The sequence below is a fragment of the Trichechus manatus genome, unplaced genomic scaffold, assembly GCF_000243295.1.
Source record: "Trichechus manatus latirostris isolate Lorelei unplaced genomic scaffold, TriManLat1.0 scaffold00030, whole genome shotgun sequence".
In the NCBI taxonomy this organism is placed as follows: domain Eukaryota; kingdom Metazoa; phylum Chordata; class Mammalia; order Sirenia; family Trichechidae; genus Trichechus; species Trichechus manatus.
The window spans coordinates 12,870,274-12,887,445 of record NW_004443966.1 but is presented as its reverse complement, the minus strand read 5'-3'; the positions used below and the strand labels follow the sequence as shown (position 1 = coordinate 12,887,445).

The 17,172-nt window shown below is 39.5% G+C and overlaps 1 protein-coding gene across 1 annotated transcript in view; it reads right to left on the bottom strand.

The window, feature by feature from the left end:
• The window catches only part of IQCH (IQ motif containing H), a 240,915-nt gene that overhangs the window by 123,948 nt on the left and 99,795 nt on the right, over positions 1-17,172 (bottom strand). The window contains exons 8-10 of the mRNA XM_023729750.1: positions 16,693-16,718; positions 4,825-4,862; positions 2,957-2,995 (exon numbers count right to left, since the gene is read on the bottom strand). Coding sequence (XP_023585518.1) covers positions 2,957-2,995; positions 4,825-4,862; positions 16,693-16,718 — 103 coding nt within the window. The remainder of the gene's footprint in view (positions 1-2,956; positions 2,996-4,824; positions 4,863-16,692; positions 16,719-17,172) is intronic.

The window sequence follows — 17,172 nt, the reverse complement described above, 5'->3', positions numbered from 1 at the left end:
CACCATGTAACTGGATGCTGAAGAGTAAAACAGATATTATAGCCGCTCTGGGTGGGAGGGTCCTACAGCCCCACCTCCTGGGAACTTCCTCATCTTTGCTTTCCCTGGGAGTGTTGGGATGAGGGTTGTGGGGGATATGGAAGCTCCTTACTGATCTGGTCCAATCTTCTTCTTATACAGATTGGGGGAAATGAACCAGACAGAGGCAATGATATGCTCAATGTCACACATGTTGCCTGATTAAAATATTTCAGCTGACTAACCTATAAAACAATCATAGTTTTCTAATGAAAAATGTTGGGAAAATATAAAAGAAAGTAATAATAGAATAAAATGACTAAGGGTAGTGAAACCCCAAATTTGAGATTAAAATGTTATCAACCAAACCTATTTCTTTGTGTACCAAAGGAAACTTTGCAACAGAGGTATGGCTTAGGAAACAGGATTTTCTTTTATTTTATTGTACTTTAATTTGGATTTTGTTTTCTTTTTAACTTGGAAAAGTTTTGAAAACACAGAAAAGTATAAAGAATAATAAAAAAAAAAAATACCTGCCACAGGCATGTTAACTTTTGTCTGCTTCAGAAATATAAATACATATATACATATATATATACATACAGTTGTTATTGATGTTTTTAAGTAGAAGAAATAATATATTAGGTACAACTGAGATCCTCTCTGTATTTCTTTTCAGCCCCATTCCTCTCATGAATTTACTCTGTGAATATATTTGTCCAATTTTATTTATAGTCCAATAAATATATTTGCTTGTTCATCCATAAAATAGCTTTTTTATTATCCAAATATTAATTAAAATTAAGTGGATTTTAACATAGTTGCTAACATGCTTGCTTTGTGATAATAAAAAGATTTATTTGATGAAGACAGGCAAGTTAGCAACTTCAAACCTTTGAACTAGATTTCTAAAGACAAAGGCCTCGGTTTTTTGAGATAACTATTACAAACTCTACTAGGATTTATTATTTTATTCTTTGGATCCTTATGCAGAGCCGGACTGACTCAAAGTTAACATTTAACTTCTCAAGTTTTGTTTTTTTGGTGAATGATCTAGAAGATAGAAAAGGCTGTTAAGGTCAGATCCAACAAAGGCAGACATGACGGCAGAGGTGGCAACTGATGTCCTGACATTGAATGAATCAAACAAAAAAGACGCAGGAATTGCATAACTGCATACATGATAATAGCTAGAGAAAACGTCAAATTGCATTAGGAAGAGACGTAACATATTTTAGAGGTGTAATGTATTAACAGAGATGTAATATGTTTTAGGACGTTTCCATCAAAAATAATTGAGATTTTTTAAAATGTCCAGTGTTTGGGGGCTCTAGTAGCCACATAGCTCAATTTTGTACTGTGGCTCTGTCATTCAGTAGTCGGATGACCTTGATCTCTCTGCATCCAGTTCCTCCCAGTAAAATGGTGATAATAACGGTCCCTATCACATAGAGGTGTTGTGAAAAGGAAGTGAGATCATTCACTTAAAGCATTGGAAACAGTGCCTGGCACAGACTAAGCACTCAGTACATGTTAGCTATTAGTAGTAGTAACAATAGTAGTAGTAGCAGTGGGAAGAGTGGTACTGGAAAACTAGCCTGTGTGGCAGAGTTCGTGACCTGGATCAGGAGAAGGTACAAGCTCTGGAGTTACCTGTGCCCCTTTACTAGTTGTGTGGCCCTGTGGGCAATGACAGTACAGAGGTTCCTGGGGTCAGTGGTATAGAAGGTGCTTAGTGCCTTGCACACAGGACATGCTTAACCAACATTAGCTGTTATAACTATTCCAGGTCAGTAATGCCTTACCATTCTTAAAGCACATCCTATTTTTAAAGTGCAGAGGCAAGCTCATGATTCTCTCACAGTAAGCAAGTCAAGGGAAGCCAGAGGAAGGATCTAATCATATTGATTAGTTTATTTAGGAGCACTCTGTCTGGGTTCAGAAGGACAGTATGCAACCATTGCTGTAAACACAGCCCTAGCAGCCATGGCTCTGCAGGAGTATAAGGGGGCCTAAAAGGGGGGCTCTTTTTCCTTGAAAAGGGGTGGCAAAGCTCCCCTGAAATTCTTACCGATAAGAAGATCACTGAGAAAGAGAGGCCTAGAAGATGCTCTTAAGAATGGACCAATGAATTATGATAACAAGTGCTTTATAGTTCTCAAAGCACGTTCACACACATTAACTAATCTAATCCTCGCAGCAGCTCTATGAGAAGCGAGGCATTATCCCCACTTGTCTGAAGAGAAAACTGAGGTACAGAGAATTAAGTGGCTACTCAAAGTTACTCTACTAGTAAGAGGAGAATCCTTGGCATTCCTGCTTTCTGTTGTGGGGGTCGGGGGAGCTTTTGTAATGCATACATAGCCCTGTGGAATGTTCCTTGCTGGTATGTAGTTAGCATATTGTAGGGATCACATAATTTTTCCAGTTTTTTTGCTAGCTTATTTGTTGTGGTCAGCTTAACTCTAAATCCCATACCTATACCTACTACAGCACACATGCAATGTGTGTGTGGGTGTATACACACGTGCACACACGTATGCACACATGTAAGTGCATGCTGGAAACAAGTGAATTTATTTTTCACATTTTATTTCTTTTTAAATATACTTTCAAAAGATGAAAATCTTAGACTGAAGTTGACGACTGATGTGATTCAGCCAAATTTTGAGGGCATTAAATCACTTTTTTGGACTGAAGCCTGAGAAGTAATTCAGTTGCAACAGAGGGCAAAAAAAAAAAAAAGCTTTTTCACTTTAAATGAACCATTTTTTTTTTTCTGAAAACATGATGTAATTTCTTTTCTAAAGGAAGAGCAAAAGAACTTTTGTTGCAACCTCCAGCTGTCAACTTGCCTCCCATACTTCTGCCCTCCAGCAAAAGGAAGGGACATCAGGTGACAGACCCCAAATTTAAACTAGTCACACAAATTACAGACCTTCTTATCATGATGTCCTCTTGACCTTCTGCCTTTCCCCTACAAAGAAGAATGAGACACAGTTGAAATCAAAACGCCTCTCTCATGGGCAATCTTACAAAGCAAATAGAAGGCGCAGTCGTCTCCCTCCCCTCCCCCTGCTTCCCCCGCTGGGCCGGCCTGTTCCCTCTTTCTATGCAGGCAGGAGCTAATAATTAGAAAGACCTTTCCCACCCCCAGACAACGATGCTCTGCTTGCCAAGAGTGCTGTTTGCTCAGAAGAAAGGGTTTGACAAAATATTTACAAAAACGAACATAAGCGATGCCAAGTCCCACTTTTAGGGAATACTTGGAGTAGTATTTACAAGAAAAGGCTTCTCCAAGGGGCACCACGCTGCCTGAGAGAGGCTGATCCAAGCTCTGTACTGGCCTTATCACATGACGCAGCATATGACCATCTTTCTCTTGGCTTTTTAACTTCCGTGCCTAGTACACTTTTCACCAAGCATATGAATAATTACATTTCCTATTGACCAGTCAATTCAGAAATGTAGCAGTCTGGGACCACAGGACATAGTCTTTAAACATTACCGCTTCTAGCAGTAGGGGAAAGCTTTGTGAACTCAAAAGAGAGGAAATTAAAGGGAGGGTTAATTAGTACTCAGAACATGGGCCATTATTCATACTTACTGGCTAAAACTTAGTCATAATATCTGTATTACCTGTAGATCTGTGATCTACAAAACTGCAGGGCTGTGAACTCGAACACGGTGAGAATCAAAACAGGTGCCTCCGCCTGTTCCCATTATGCTCATTAGCCCACGGCCTTCTCCCAGCCTGTTAAACAGCTGAATTTGAAACAATAACAATAACGGTGCAGGCCAAACACTCGCCTGAAGGGCTATCTGTCTTGGGATTTGGCCGTTTACATTGATTTTTTTTTTTTTTTACTCACATTTTTCATGAAACACAAATATTTGCCATGGCAACTGGGGTGTCACATGACATGCTGCTACAAAAACAGCCTGGAAATCTCTTACAGGGAAACAGCCCACCAGGGCTGAAAATACAGTGAAAACATCTTGAGGAAGACTTGGCATTAAAAGATCCAGGTCGTGTAAGAACAGGTAACAGTCTATTTTGTAAACATAGTAGGATTAACTTTTTCTGTGCTACTCTTTAATTTTCATTGCTTTCTTTCTTTTTTTTTTTTTTTTATTTAATGGGAGCAGCTGTCAACAGGATGACCACATAGGGGAACCCCAGAAAAAAGACACTGCCGGCTGTCTTCTTTCTGTGGTGAAAAGTTTCAGTTATCACAAGTCTCTCTGTGGCCTAGAAACAGAAGAAAGCAAGACCAAGCTACAAAAGTCCCGCATCTTTAAATGGGAAGAATCTCCATAAGGATGAATCACATTGTGCTGTGAGGTCCTAATGTTAGCTAACACAGAATATCTTCCTCTTTCTCATGAAGACAATCTGCTCAAAACTGGAGATTTGCCTTCTTATCCTACACTTAAAGACAAATGAAATAGAGTAAAACTTCACACTATCGTATCCTATACAAAACAAATTTGGATATACGGTAACAGCTTTATCCTGGACTCCTGACTAGCTAGCCAGTAGTATAGGTTGACCCAGTCATTTAGGTAATTTCACAATAATGCAACATAATTGAATATTTTTTTAGACCCCACTGACGTGTCATGGTGTTTACTTTTGCGACAATCCCCCCCCTTTAAAAATCAAATGCATCCCAGCAACAGCTGAAATAGAAGTTATTTCTATATGAAAAGTACAACTCTATAGGATGTGTGTATTAGCAAAACACTCACCGACAATATTGTACATAAGAACAAATTTCTTTTTTTAGTTAGAAATATAAATACCTTTTGTTTTTGTTTCTTGGGATGGCGCATCTTCACTTCTGTTGAGGTCGGCAGTTTCTGGAGTATACTGGAAGGGGCTGTGGATGGAGGGAGTGCAAAGTTATCTCCTCCAGAAAGAGAGGCTGAGTCACTGGGTGATGCTATTGGGTTTGTACCTTGAAAGTCAAATGGTTCTGTCAACCACTGACCACTCACTTTTCTGTATCAGTTCAATGAAGCATCTGCGATCATCAACTTCTAAAGGAAAGCATTACTGGGCAAAAAGCATGAGAGGGCAACATTTCCATGCGAATATAAGGTCATCTTGCCTTATGCAAACTGCCTAGATGAAAAGGTACATTTTAAAAGCAGGCAGATTAGAGATTAATATTTGTCTCATGTTTCACTATAAGATCTCTTTAAATAACCAGATTCTCAAGATCGTTTAAAAAGTAATTAATATAGCCACATATGATGGGCTGTTATGTAGAATGAAAAAGAGCAACAGCCTCAACAAGATGGACTGACGCAGTGGCTGCAGCAATGGGCTTAAACCTAACGACGACTGTGAGGAGGGCGCAGGGCCAGGCAGTGTTTCATTCTGTTGTACACAGGGTCACTGAGTCGGAACCAACTCGACAGCACCTAATAACAACGACGACAACAGTCATTAAAAAACATGATTCTAAATAATTTAAATGACTTGGGGAAACGATACACATGAAAAACACTGTAAAGATTATTTTTGAAATTAAATCTAGAAACAACTTTTGGAGAACACAGCTAGTTCTTAGAGGTGCAGAAGTGCTGCTAGACACCACTTGGGAGAAAAGTCCCATCTCTCCTGTTGCCTGGTCGCAAACCCGATCTTACAACAGTCCAAGTCTGAGATTCTCACGGGAGAAAAATCCTTACAATACTCTTTCCAAGAAAGAGAACAAATAATCATTTAAATAGTTAATCGACTAAAAGAAGCGAGGCTTCTTTCAATGCAATTCTTTAGCTTACTTCTTTTCTGTTAGTTCTATAATAACAATCTTAGAAAGAATTGACAGACATTGATCACATACAGAACACTAGTAAAGGATATCAATATATAATTTGGAGTCTTACCTGGAGGTCCAGTACCTCCCAGGTTGCCTCAAATGTACTGTAAGGAATATCTTCAGCCACTTCTTAAGAAGGAGAATTCTACAGTCTTATCACAGAAACTCACCTCCACAAAAAGGACTTGTTTGTTGTATCTGACCAATCCACTATTTACCACCTTGCTGGTTTCACTGGCTTCCAGCAAGCCTCCCTGACTGTGAAGCTGCCTGCAATTTACAGCCCTGGTGGCGCAGTGGTTAGGTGCTCAGCTGCTAGCCAAAAGGTCAGCAATTTGAACCCACCGGCTGCTCAACAGAAGAAAGATGTGGCAGTCTGCTTCCGTAAAGATTACAGCCTTGGAAACCCTATGGGGCAGTTCTACTCTGTCCTATAGGGTACCTATGAGTTGGAATCGACTCGAAACCCACGGGTTTGGTTTTGTTGGTTTTTACCATCCCCAAGCCTGGTCAGTTTTCCACAATGAATGAAGACCCACTTCTGAGCCTACAAGTTTTTGCCTTGACCACTTTGAATTTTGCTCTCCCTCTCCTGAAGGCCAGTCTACACCTTGCACCTAAACTGCTCTGAATCCCCAGAGTCATCAGTAAAACCTTTTATTCCTATTGTTTGCAGACTCAATACACTTTTTGTTTAACTCCAAGTTTCTGCAGAGAAGTGAGATATAGGGATAAATTTCCATGTTGAAACAAAATAGCAGCTAACAAGCTTTCAAGTGGGCAAATTTTTAAAGGATTTTAGTAAAATTTTAAGAAAATTTGGTAGGATAAAGATTGCAAAGATTTGTAATTTCACATGGATAATCAACAGTTAATGGTATCTCTGAAAATTTTTTTAAGTTAATAAATTAAGATAACTGGATGATATTTTCTTAGTTATCTGCAGAAAGGCTATCACTAAATTGTAACTTCATGTGACCTTGGATATAATGGGACACATGCATTTGAAGAATGTGTCTGCATCTCTTACAAAACTGTGTTTGAAGGCATTGTCTATTTTGCTACCCGATTTCTCTTCTGGAAAAATCTGCATGATAAATGTTGCCAGACTAATGTCAGGGGGAAAAAAGTCTTGTTTTTTCTGGACAAACTTGTATGCTTCTGTAGTAGTTATTGATTCTTGCCTGCCAAGCAGTCATCCCCCTTCTCTTCCTCGCTAATTGTTGTGTGCTGTTGAGTCGATTCTGACTCACAGGGACCCTACAGGACAGAGTCAAACTGCCCCATAGGGTTTCCTTAAGCTGTAAAGATTTACGGCCTTGGAAACTCTATGGGGCAGTTTGACTCTGTCCTACAGGGTCGGTATGAGTTGGAATCGACTTGATGGCAATGGGTTTGATTTTGGTTTAATCTTTACGGGGAGCAGATAGTCAAGTCTTTTGTCCCACGGAGTGGCTGGTGGGTTTGAACCACTGTCCTTTCTGTTAGCTGCAGAACACTTAACCATTGAGCTACCAGGGCTCCTTTCTTGTTAATAGGATTCCAGTTTTCTCAGGGTGACAATATGCCACATTTAGCAAAAAAATTTTTTAAAATAAAGCATACAGTTAAATTTGAATTTCAGATAAACAATGAACAATTTTTAATATGTCTCAAATATTAAATATGTTTAATGTCCAACAAAGAACAGAATTTTAAATAATGGATTAGATTAAGCATAACTCATCATATTAACTATTTAGTATAAATATGTCCCTAATCCTAGTCCTGGAGCCTTGATGGTTCAGTGGTTAAGAGCTGAGGCTGCTAACCAAAAGGTCAGCAGTTTGAATCCACCAGCTGCTCCCTGGAAACTCTATGGGGTAGTTCTGCTCTGTTGTATAGGGTTGCTATGAGTTGGAATCAACTCGACAGAATTTATCTCTGGACATTCACTTTGCCAGCCTTCCTTATGGAAGTGTCCATGTGACCAGTGAGATGTAAGGGGAACTTCATTCAGGGGCTTCTGAGAAGAGATTGGCACCCCATTTTTTTTTTTTTCCATTTTTCACTGTTAAAAATGTTGCAGTGGTGGTCCTGGCAACATGCACAAAAGTGAAAGGAACACTCCCAGGTCCAGATATGAAGTAGAAATTGAACACTTAAGCAGATGCTGTGATCACCTTACAGATATTGTCAGTCTCTGTTAACCTAGGGACTTGAGTTTTAATGCCCACTCATGGACAGGAGCTAAGGCCTTAGGATCCCTAAAAAAAGCTGGGACTTTCAGTAGGATGCACTCTCAGTAAAAGGGTGGCTTGGGAAAAATTTCACCCCCTGCTCAGGAAGATAACAAGGAAGCTTGCCACTTTCTGCCAGACTTCATCTCTATTTTGGGAGAAAAAAAAAAAATCTCTTTAAGAATTCAAAACTCTAATTTGTCTCCTGCAGCTTGTCGTTAACATTTATATTACTCATAAGTGTCAGAAATGCCAAGCTCAGAAACTGGCATGAAAATTTGTCCTAAGCCAGGGTGATATCCCTGGGACTCTAAACAGAAGCTAATGCAAAACTACACTGGAAGGTCACTCACGTCACAATCTAGGCCACAGGGATTCTCAGGAACACCAGATCAAAACAAACAAAAAACAACCCACTGAAGAAGTATCAACAATTAAAAAATCTTGAAATATTTAGTGACATAACCTACCTTGAGCAAGTCAGCAGAGACCAGCCCAAACAATAGAAACATACCCCAGAAGTTGAAATAAAAGAGCAATCTGAAAGTGATTATGAAACCAACATGCTTACAATGATTTAAAGTGGAAAAAAGAGACAATATTTTAGAACAGTACATGCAGATTTGATGAAGAACCAAATAGAACTTCCAGAAATGAAAAATATGGTTATCAAAATTTAAGACTTCATGGGAAATCAGTGAAACAGAAAATAAATCTGAGGAAATTACTCAGAATGCAACACAGAGAGATAAAGAAATGGTAAACCTGAAGGAGAGGATAGAACGAGAAGCTCTGCCTAATTTCTGATAGAAGTTCTAGTAGAAAAGAATAGAAAGAAGAGAGTAGAGACACTATTCAAAGAGATAATGGAGAATTTTACACAATGACCAAAAGACTTGAAGCCTCAGATTCAAGAACCATGGTGAGAATCCTGAGCTGAATAAATAGAAATAAATAAATCCATACCTGGCACTTCACAGGGAAACCTCGGTGGGGGGAGCAGGGGGGAGTAGAAGAGGGAGAGAGGAGAGGAGAGAGAGAGAGAGGGAGGGGGAGAGACAGATGGAGAGAGAGAGGAAGAGAAATAGAGAGAGAAAATATGCATGAATTTTAAAAGCTTCCAGAGAGAAAATACAGATAAGTGACAAAGGAACAATTAAACCACAATTGACTTCTCTCAGCAGCAACAATAGAAGCTAGAACATAATATTTTAAAATAATTCTCTCTGTAGGTAAAGGCAAAATACAAGACTGGGGGAATTAAGATATTTTCAGAAAATCAAATGATAACATTTACTATTTACAGACTCTTGATGACAGAACTAAATTATTCTCCTCCATTATTTCTTTGAATAGTATCTCTATTCTCTTCTGTTTATTCTTTTCTACTGGAACTACTATCAGGAATTAGGCAGAGCTTCTCATTCCATCCTCTTCTTCATACTGACCATTTCTTTATCTCTTTCTGTTACATTTTCAGCAAAAAGAAAATAAGTAGAATACAAGAAGAGATGGTGAGGAAAGAAACTGAAAAATCTGAAGCCTAAGTCTAAATGAAACTAAATATATAAAAAACATAATACCTAGCTGGAAGTTATAAAAACAAGACAGAGATTAATAACATATAAAACAGAAATAGATTATCAGAATTAAAGGGTTCTAAAATCCTTGTGATTATTCAAAATGGGGTAGAAATATTAATTTTTCCTTTTGTTGAATTTTATACTATGTTAAATACAGAAAAGTATTAACTAAAAATCTGGAAGTAAAATGTATCATTTCCAAACCAGTAAAGAATGATGAAAGGAAATAAAATCCTTTTCAATAAAATAGGAAGACAGGAGGAAAAACATAGAAAAAAGCACAAAATAAGATGGCATAAATATATCAATATATCACAGATGACATAAATGTAAATGGATGCACTGTACTCATTATAAGACAGAGATTTTAAGATTGGATAAAAGGAAAACAAAATCCAGCTCGATGCTGTATATAAGAGATACATCTTAAATATAACATTACAGAATAGTTGTAAGAATGGAGATGAAGAATCTGTCATTTTGGCAGTATGGTGGACTGATCCTCTTATTGGAAATAAGTAATTTCTTCAGCTCTACCTTTAAATTCATTAATTCTCTCTTCAGCTGTTTTAACAATCTGCTAAAATTCCACTCATTTGAGTTTGTCATTATATTTTCTGTTTCTAGACATTTTTTGGTTCTTTTCAAATCTTCTTGATCTTTACTCATATCTTCGATACTCTCCTTTATTTTTTGAAATACACAAAACCAACTCATTTTATATTCTATGTCTGATAATCCAATATCTGAAAGTTTATGTTTCTGATATCACTAATTCTGCTCACTCATGATGCCTTGCTTCCTTGCATGTTTTATAAATTCTGACTATATGATATGTTAGTTTAAAACTCAATCTGTAGGAATCCTTCGAAGCCTACGCTAATGGTAGATTCTTCTAGAGAGGATTTACATTTGATTCTGACAAGTGATAGCGGCACTAATCTGGGTCTAGTTTAAACTAAATTCCCATTTAAGGTTTTATAGACCATTAGGCCATGTGATTTGGGCTACATGAGAGAATGCTTTCAAGTATCAAGTCTCTAGGGAGAATTTTATTTTTATTTTTCCCTCTACTCAGTGTCAGAGGTGATATTTGAAGAAATATGGCTGAAAAATTTCCAGAAATAATAAATGTACAGATTAATGTACAGATTCAAGATTCTCAATAAATTCTAAGCAACAGAAATAAAAAGACATATCCACCTAGACATATCAGAGTGAACCTGTAGAAGATAAAAAGATCTTATATGCAGTCAGAAAAAAAAAAAGACAAATTACTTTTAAAGGAACCATAATTCAACCAATCATCAACTCTTCAATAGCAGCTATGGTAGACAGAAAACAATGTAATAACATCATCAATGTCTTGGCAAAATACCTTTAAAAAAAAAAAAAAACTTCCTAAAGTTGAATGTTCACCTATTCTGTGACCAATATTTCTACTCTTATTTACCAAGATAACATTTGGCAATATACAGTAGGAAACATGTACAACAATGTTCATAGCAGCACTGTTCACAATAGCAAAATCTTGAAACCAGCCCAAAAACCCATCAACAGACTGGATGGATTAATTATGATATATTCAAACAGTGGAATATCACACAGCAGCTAGAAGGGATGAATTCAGTGACATGCAAAATGTCTACCCTGAGACTCCAATTCAGTATTTCTGGGGAGGGCCCTTGCATCTCAATGTGATGCATACTAACATTAGTAAACAGGACATCTCTTTAGAACTCCACTTCTCCGGCTGTATGTATAGCTCATTATTCTTTCCTCTCATGTCAAGCCTACAAGGAAGACCAGTTAATATGACTATTAATGAAATTTACACACCAACCACTAAGGCCAAAGATAAGGAAACTAAAGATTTTTACCAACTTTTGCAGTCTGGAATTTATCAAACATGCAATCAAGATGCATTCATAATTACTGGTGTGTGGAATGGGAAAGTTGGAAACAAAGAAGGATCAGTAGTTGGAAAATATGGCCTTGGTGATAGAAACGACACTGGAGAGCGCATGATAGAATTTTGCAAGACCAACGACTTCTTCATTGAGAATACTGTTTTTCAACAACATAAATGGCAACTATACACGTGGACTTCTCCAGATGGAATCAGATCAACTACATCTGTGGAAAGAGATGATGGAAAAGCTCAATATCATCAGTCAGAAAAAGGCCAGGGGCCGAATGTGTAACAGACCATCAATTGTTCATATGCAAGTTCAAGTTGAAGCTGAAGAAAATTAGAGACAAGTCCACAAGAGCCAAAGTACGACTCTGAGTATATCCCACCTGAATTTAGAGACCATCGCAAGAACAGATTTGACTCACTGAACACTAATGACCGAAGATCAGACAAGTTGTGGAATTACATCAAGGACATCATACATGAAGAAAGCAAGAAGTCATTAAAAGACAGAAAAGAAAGAAAAGGCCAAAATGGATGTCAGAATAGACTCTGAAACTTGCTCTTGAACGTAGAGTAGCTAAAGCAAAAGGATGAAATGATGAAGTAAGAGTTGAACAGAAGATTTCAAAGAGTAGTTCAAGAAGAAAAAGTAAAGTATTATAATGACATGTGCAAAGACCTGGAGATAGAAAACCAAAACGGAAGAACACGCTCTGCATTTCTCAAGCTGAGAGAACTGAAGAAAAAATTCAAGCCTCAAGTTGCAATAGTGAAGGATTCTACAGGGAAAATACTAAATGAAACAGGAAGCATCAAAAGAAGATGGATGGAATGCACAGTCATTATACCAAAAAGAACTGGTCGACTTTCAACCATTTCAAGAGGTAGCATATGATCAGGAACTGATGGTACTGAAGGAAGAAGTTCAAGCTGCACTGAAGGCATTGGTAAAAACAAGGCTCCAGGAATTGACGGAATATCAATTGACATGTTTCAGCAAATGGATGCAGCACTGGAAGCGCTCGCTGGTCTAGGCCAAGAAATTAAGAAGACAGCTACATGGCCAGCTGACTGGAAGAGATCCATATTTATGCCTATTCCTGAGAAAGGTGATCCAACTGAATGTGGAAATTATCAAACTATATCATTAATATCACACACAAGTAAAATTTTGCTGAATATCATTCAAAAGTGGCTGCAGCGGTATATCGACAGGAAACTGCCAGAAATTCAAGCCGGATTCAGAAGAGGACATGGAACCAGGGATATCATTGCTGATGTCAGATGGATCCTAGCTGAAAGCAGCGAATATCAGAAAGACTAATATCACACGCAAATAAAATTTTGCTGAAGATCATTCATTCAAAGGCAGTTGCAGCAGTACATCGACAGGAAACTGCCAGAAATTCAAGCCAGATTCAGAAGAGGGCATGGAACAAGGGATATTATTGCTAATGTCAGATGGATCATGGCTGAAAGCAGAGAATACCAGAAAGATGTTTACCAGTGTTTTATTACTATGCAAAGGCATTCAACTGTGTGGATCATAATAAATTATGGATAACATTGCGAAGAATGGGAATTCCAGAAGACTTAATTGTGCTCATGAGGAACCTGTACTTAGACCAAGAGGGAGTTGTTTGAACAGAACAAGGGGATACTGCGTGGTTTAAAGTCAAGAAAGGTGTGCAGCAGGGTTGCATCCTTTCACCATACTTATTCAATCTGTATGCTGAGCAAATAATCCAAGAAGCTGGACTATATGGAGAAAAACCCAGCATCGGGATTGGAGGAAGGCTCATTAACAACCTGCGATATGCAGGTGACACAACCTTGCTTGCTGAAAGTGAAGAGGACATGAAGCACTTAGTGATGAAGATCAAAGACCACAGCATTCAGTATGAATTACACCTCAACCTAAGGAAAAGAAGAATCCTCACAACTAGACCAATAAGCAACATCATGATAAATGGAAAAAAGACTGAAGTTGTCTAGGATTTCATTCTACTTGGATCCACAGTCAACGCCCACAGAAGCAGCAATCAAGAAATCAAATGACCACTGCATTGGGCAAATCTGCTGCAAAAGAACTCTTTAGTGTTAAAAAGCAAAGATGTCACTTTAAGGATTAAAGTGCACCTGACCCAAGCCATAGCGTTTTCAATCACCTCATACACGTGTGAAAGCTGAACAATGAATAAGGAAGACCGAAGAAGAATTGATGCCTTTGATTATGGTGTTGGTGAAGTATATTGAATATACCATGGACTGCCAGAAGAATGAACAAATCTGTCTCAGAAGTACAGCCAGAATGCTCCTTAGAAGAAAGATGGTGAGACTTTGTCTCACATACTTTGGACATGTTATCAGGAGGCACCAGTCCCTGGAGAAGGACCTTACGCTTGGTAGAGTAGAGAGTCAGCGAAAAAGAGGAAGACCCTTGTGGTGGATTAATTACTTTTGTGTGTGGCCTTTCTAGCCATGGTCTTGTAACTCCCACCCAGGTGACTGTGTGATAGGGTAATCATTGCCTACCAAGGGGACTGGTCAGTTTTACCTTAAAAGAGGCAATTCCAGAGCAAAGGGGAGAGCCTACCAACAAAGAAGGAGAGACCTGCAGGAGATGGCGCAGTGGGCTTCCTGGCCCACAGAGTGAGAAAGCTGAGTGCCTCTGTGCAGAGACTGAGGGTCCAGGGAGAAGTCTACCCCTGACCCACGAATTTGGGACTTGCCAGCCTCCACAACCACATGAGCCATTTCCTTTATATGGTTTGTGAGTTCTGTGAGACATTGCAGGGAATTAGGGAACCCAAAGACAGGAGGGAGGGTGCTGAGGCGAGAGGGAGTAGTTGATATTAGAGATGATAAAGTGGTACAGCAGCTTGGAAAAGTTGGATATTTGGGACATCTTTAACGTCCACCTCATAGGAACCAGCTTTGTGCTGGTTAGTTGGTGTCAGAATGATGGGTTTTGCTGCAACAGCCCAGACTCACTGGAATATGTGGTTTGGGAAAAAAGGAAATAAATGGGAGAATGAGAAACCTTTGGTTTCTGGATAGGATAAAAAACACCCATGAATTGAAGCAGCTGTTATGTTGCAATCAGTTACTCAAGGCAAAAGCTATTCACGGGATTTAGGAAGGGTGGATCTAACAATTCCTGAGGAATTGGCTAATTGGAAGCATATGGAAATAGAGTGATAAAGGAAAGGGCCAGACACACAATTCCTTGGTTTCTATTATCCATAAAAGCTGCAGTGGCAGGAAAAGAATGTAGGGGCTGATTTTAGCACTGAACCAAGACCAGATCGAGTCCAGTCAGAGCTAAACCGGAAAGGAAAAATCGGGTCAGAACAACAGGCAGTTCCTCTATGACCACTGGCCACCAAGAAGTTAGTCCAGAAGGGAAACAGACAAAACCAAGAAACTATAGAAACCAGGGGGTATAGTGTAAAGGAGTTGCTTCAATTTGTAGATTGGTATCATCAGCTTCCCGAGGAACCACTACTAAAATGGATTGTGAGAATGACTAATTTAGGGGCAGTGTCTTTAGTTTTGAATGCCGCAGAATGGAAGAGTAGGTTTGGGTTGATGCAAGACCCACAACTTACTATGGAACAGTCACGAATGATGATACAAGATCCAGTTATACAGCAGGTTACCCCAGAGGAGATGGCCAGCCTGATAGACTGGATAAAATATGCGGTGAGATTTGTTTACCCTGAGAAGGGAAACTGCCCCCTCCCCCTCTAAATACCCAATGGAACATTCCAGAGGAAGCAGCTGATGCATTGCTTATGCAAGCCATGCTGGAATGGCTTTATGTTGATCATGATATTCATCTAATGAGTATGCTCCTTACACAGCTCATGGTAGATATGGTAATCAAAGGAGCCCCTTCTAAGTGGGTACCTCATGTAACCTTGCTACTTGGAAACAAAGTAACAACCCGAGAAGACTTGTGGGATCTGTTGGCACAGCATCCCCGAGTGGGTCTTACAGATGCAAGAAACATAGGGTTGATTTATAGGAGAATGGGAAGAGGCAGTGGGGAAAGAACTTCCCCAGCAGGAAAGAGATTTTTAGGCAGTTACTAAGAAACAGAATGAATATAGCAAACACTGATGGAGTTGAGACAAAGGTTCTAAGGCAGCACTACAAGAGGTTGGGTGGACCAGTGGAAATTCCCGCTGGTCCCCCAATGTTAAAGAGGCCTAAACAAGTCCATCCTATTCACCTCAGCTGGGAAGTATTTAATGATGGGAATTCCTACCTGGGACCATCTGAAGCAGAGGCTCAGCTGGGTGGTCAAGATACGGATCCATAAGAGGGCCAGGGTCTTCTGGTCTGGCCCCCAGCAGGGGACCCAAGGCCATATGCACATGTGTGGGTGAAATGGCCTGGGGGTGAGAAAGAGAACTTCTTGGGGCTCCTGGACACAGGAGTTCAATGTACATGTACAGTAATTCCAAAATCTGTCAATAAAATCTTGAAGGGGCCTAAGGTTAGACTGGGAGGATGTGGTGATGCAACGGTTGATGGGCCTAAGGTGAAAGTTTGGATGAGAATTGGAAAATTTAAATAGATCTTGTATGAAGTAGTTGTATCTCCCTTGCCTGAATGTATTATTGGAATGGCTATTATGTCTAATTAGGGAACACTCCTTCTACCTGATGTTGTAAAACTGAAGGCATGTAAATCTGTCCTTAGGCCAGTATTGATTGGACATGCTAAATGGGAACCATTAGAATTGCCTGAACTCACTCAGGTTGTTAATTTGAAACAGTATAGGATATCTGGTGGACAAAAGGAGATTTCTGCCTTGATTAAAGACATGCTAAAGGCTGGAGTATTGGTGCCAACAAATTATCTGTATAACAGCCCTGTATGGCCTGTGAAAAAGGCAGATGGCTCATGGAGGCTGACAGTAGACTACAGAGGCCTGTTTAACGTAGTGCCACCTATGGCTTCAACTATTCCAGACCTGGTCTTGTAACTCCCACCCACGTGATTGTGTGACAGCGTAATTGTGGCCTTCCAAGGGGATTGATCAGTTTTGCCTTAAAAGAGAGGCAGTTCTAGAACAGAGAGGGAGAGCCCACCACCACCAAAGAAGGAGGGACCTGCAGGAGATGGTGCGGTGGGCTTCCTGGCCCATGGAGCAAGAAAGCTGAGTGCCTTTGGGCAGAGACTGAGGGCCAGACTAAGAAATCTATGCCTGACTCATGAATTTCAGACCTGCCAGCCTCCACAACCACATGAGCCATTTCCTTTATATGGTTTGTGAGTTCTGTGAGATGTTGCAGGGAATTCGGGAACCGAAAGACAGAAGGGAGAGTGCTGAGGCGAGAGGGAGTAGCTGATGTTAGAGATGATGGAGTGGTATAGCAGCTTGGAAAAGTTAGACATTTGGGACATCTTTAACGTCCACCTCACAGGAACCAGCTTTGTGCTGATCCTTATAAAAGAAATTATTCGTTTAACCCTCAACGAGATGGATTGACACAGTGGCTCCAACAATGGACCCAAGCATAACAACGATTGTGAGGATGGCACAGGACCAGGCAGTGTTTCATTCTGTTGTACATAGGGTCGCTATGAGT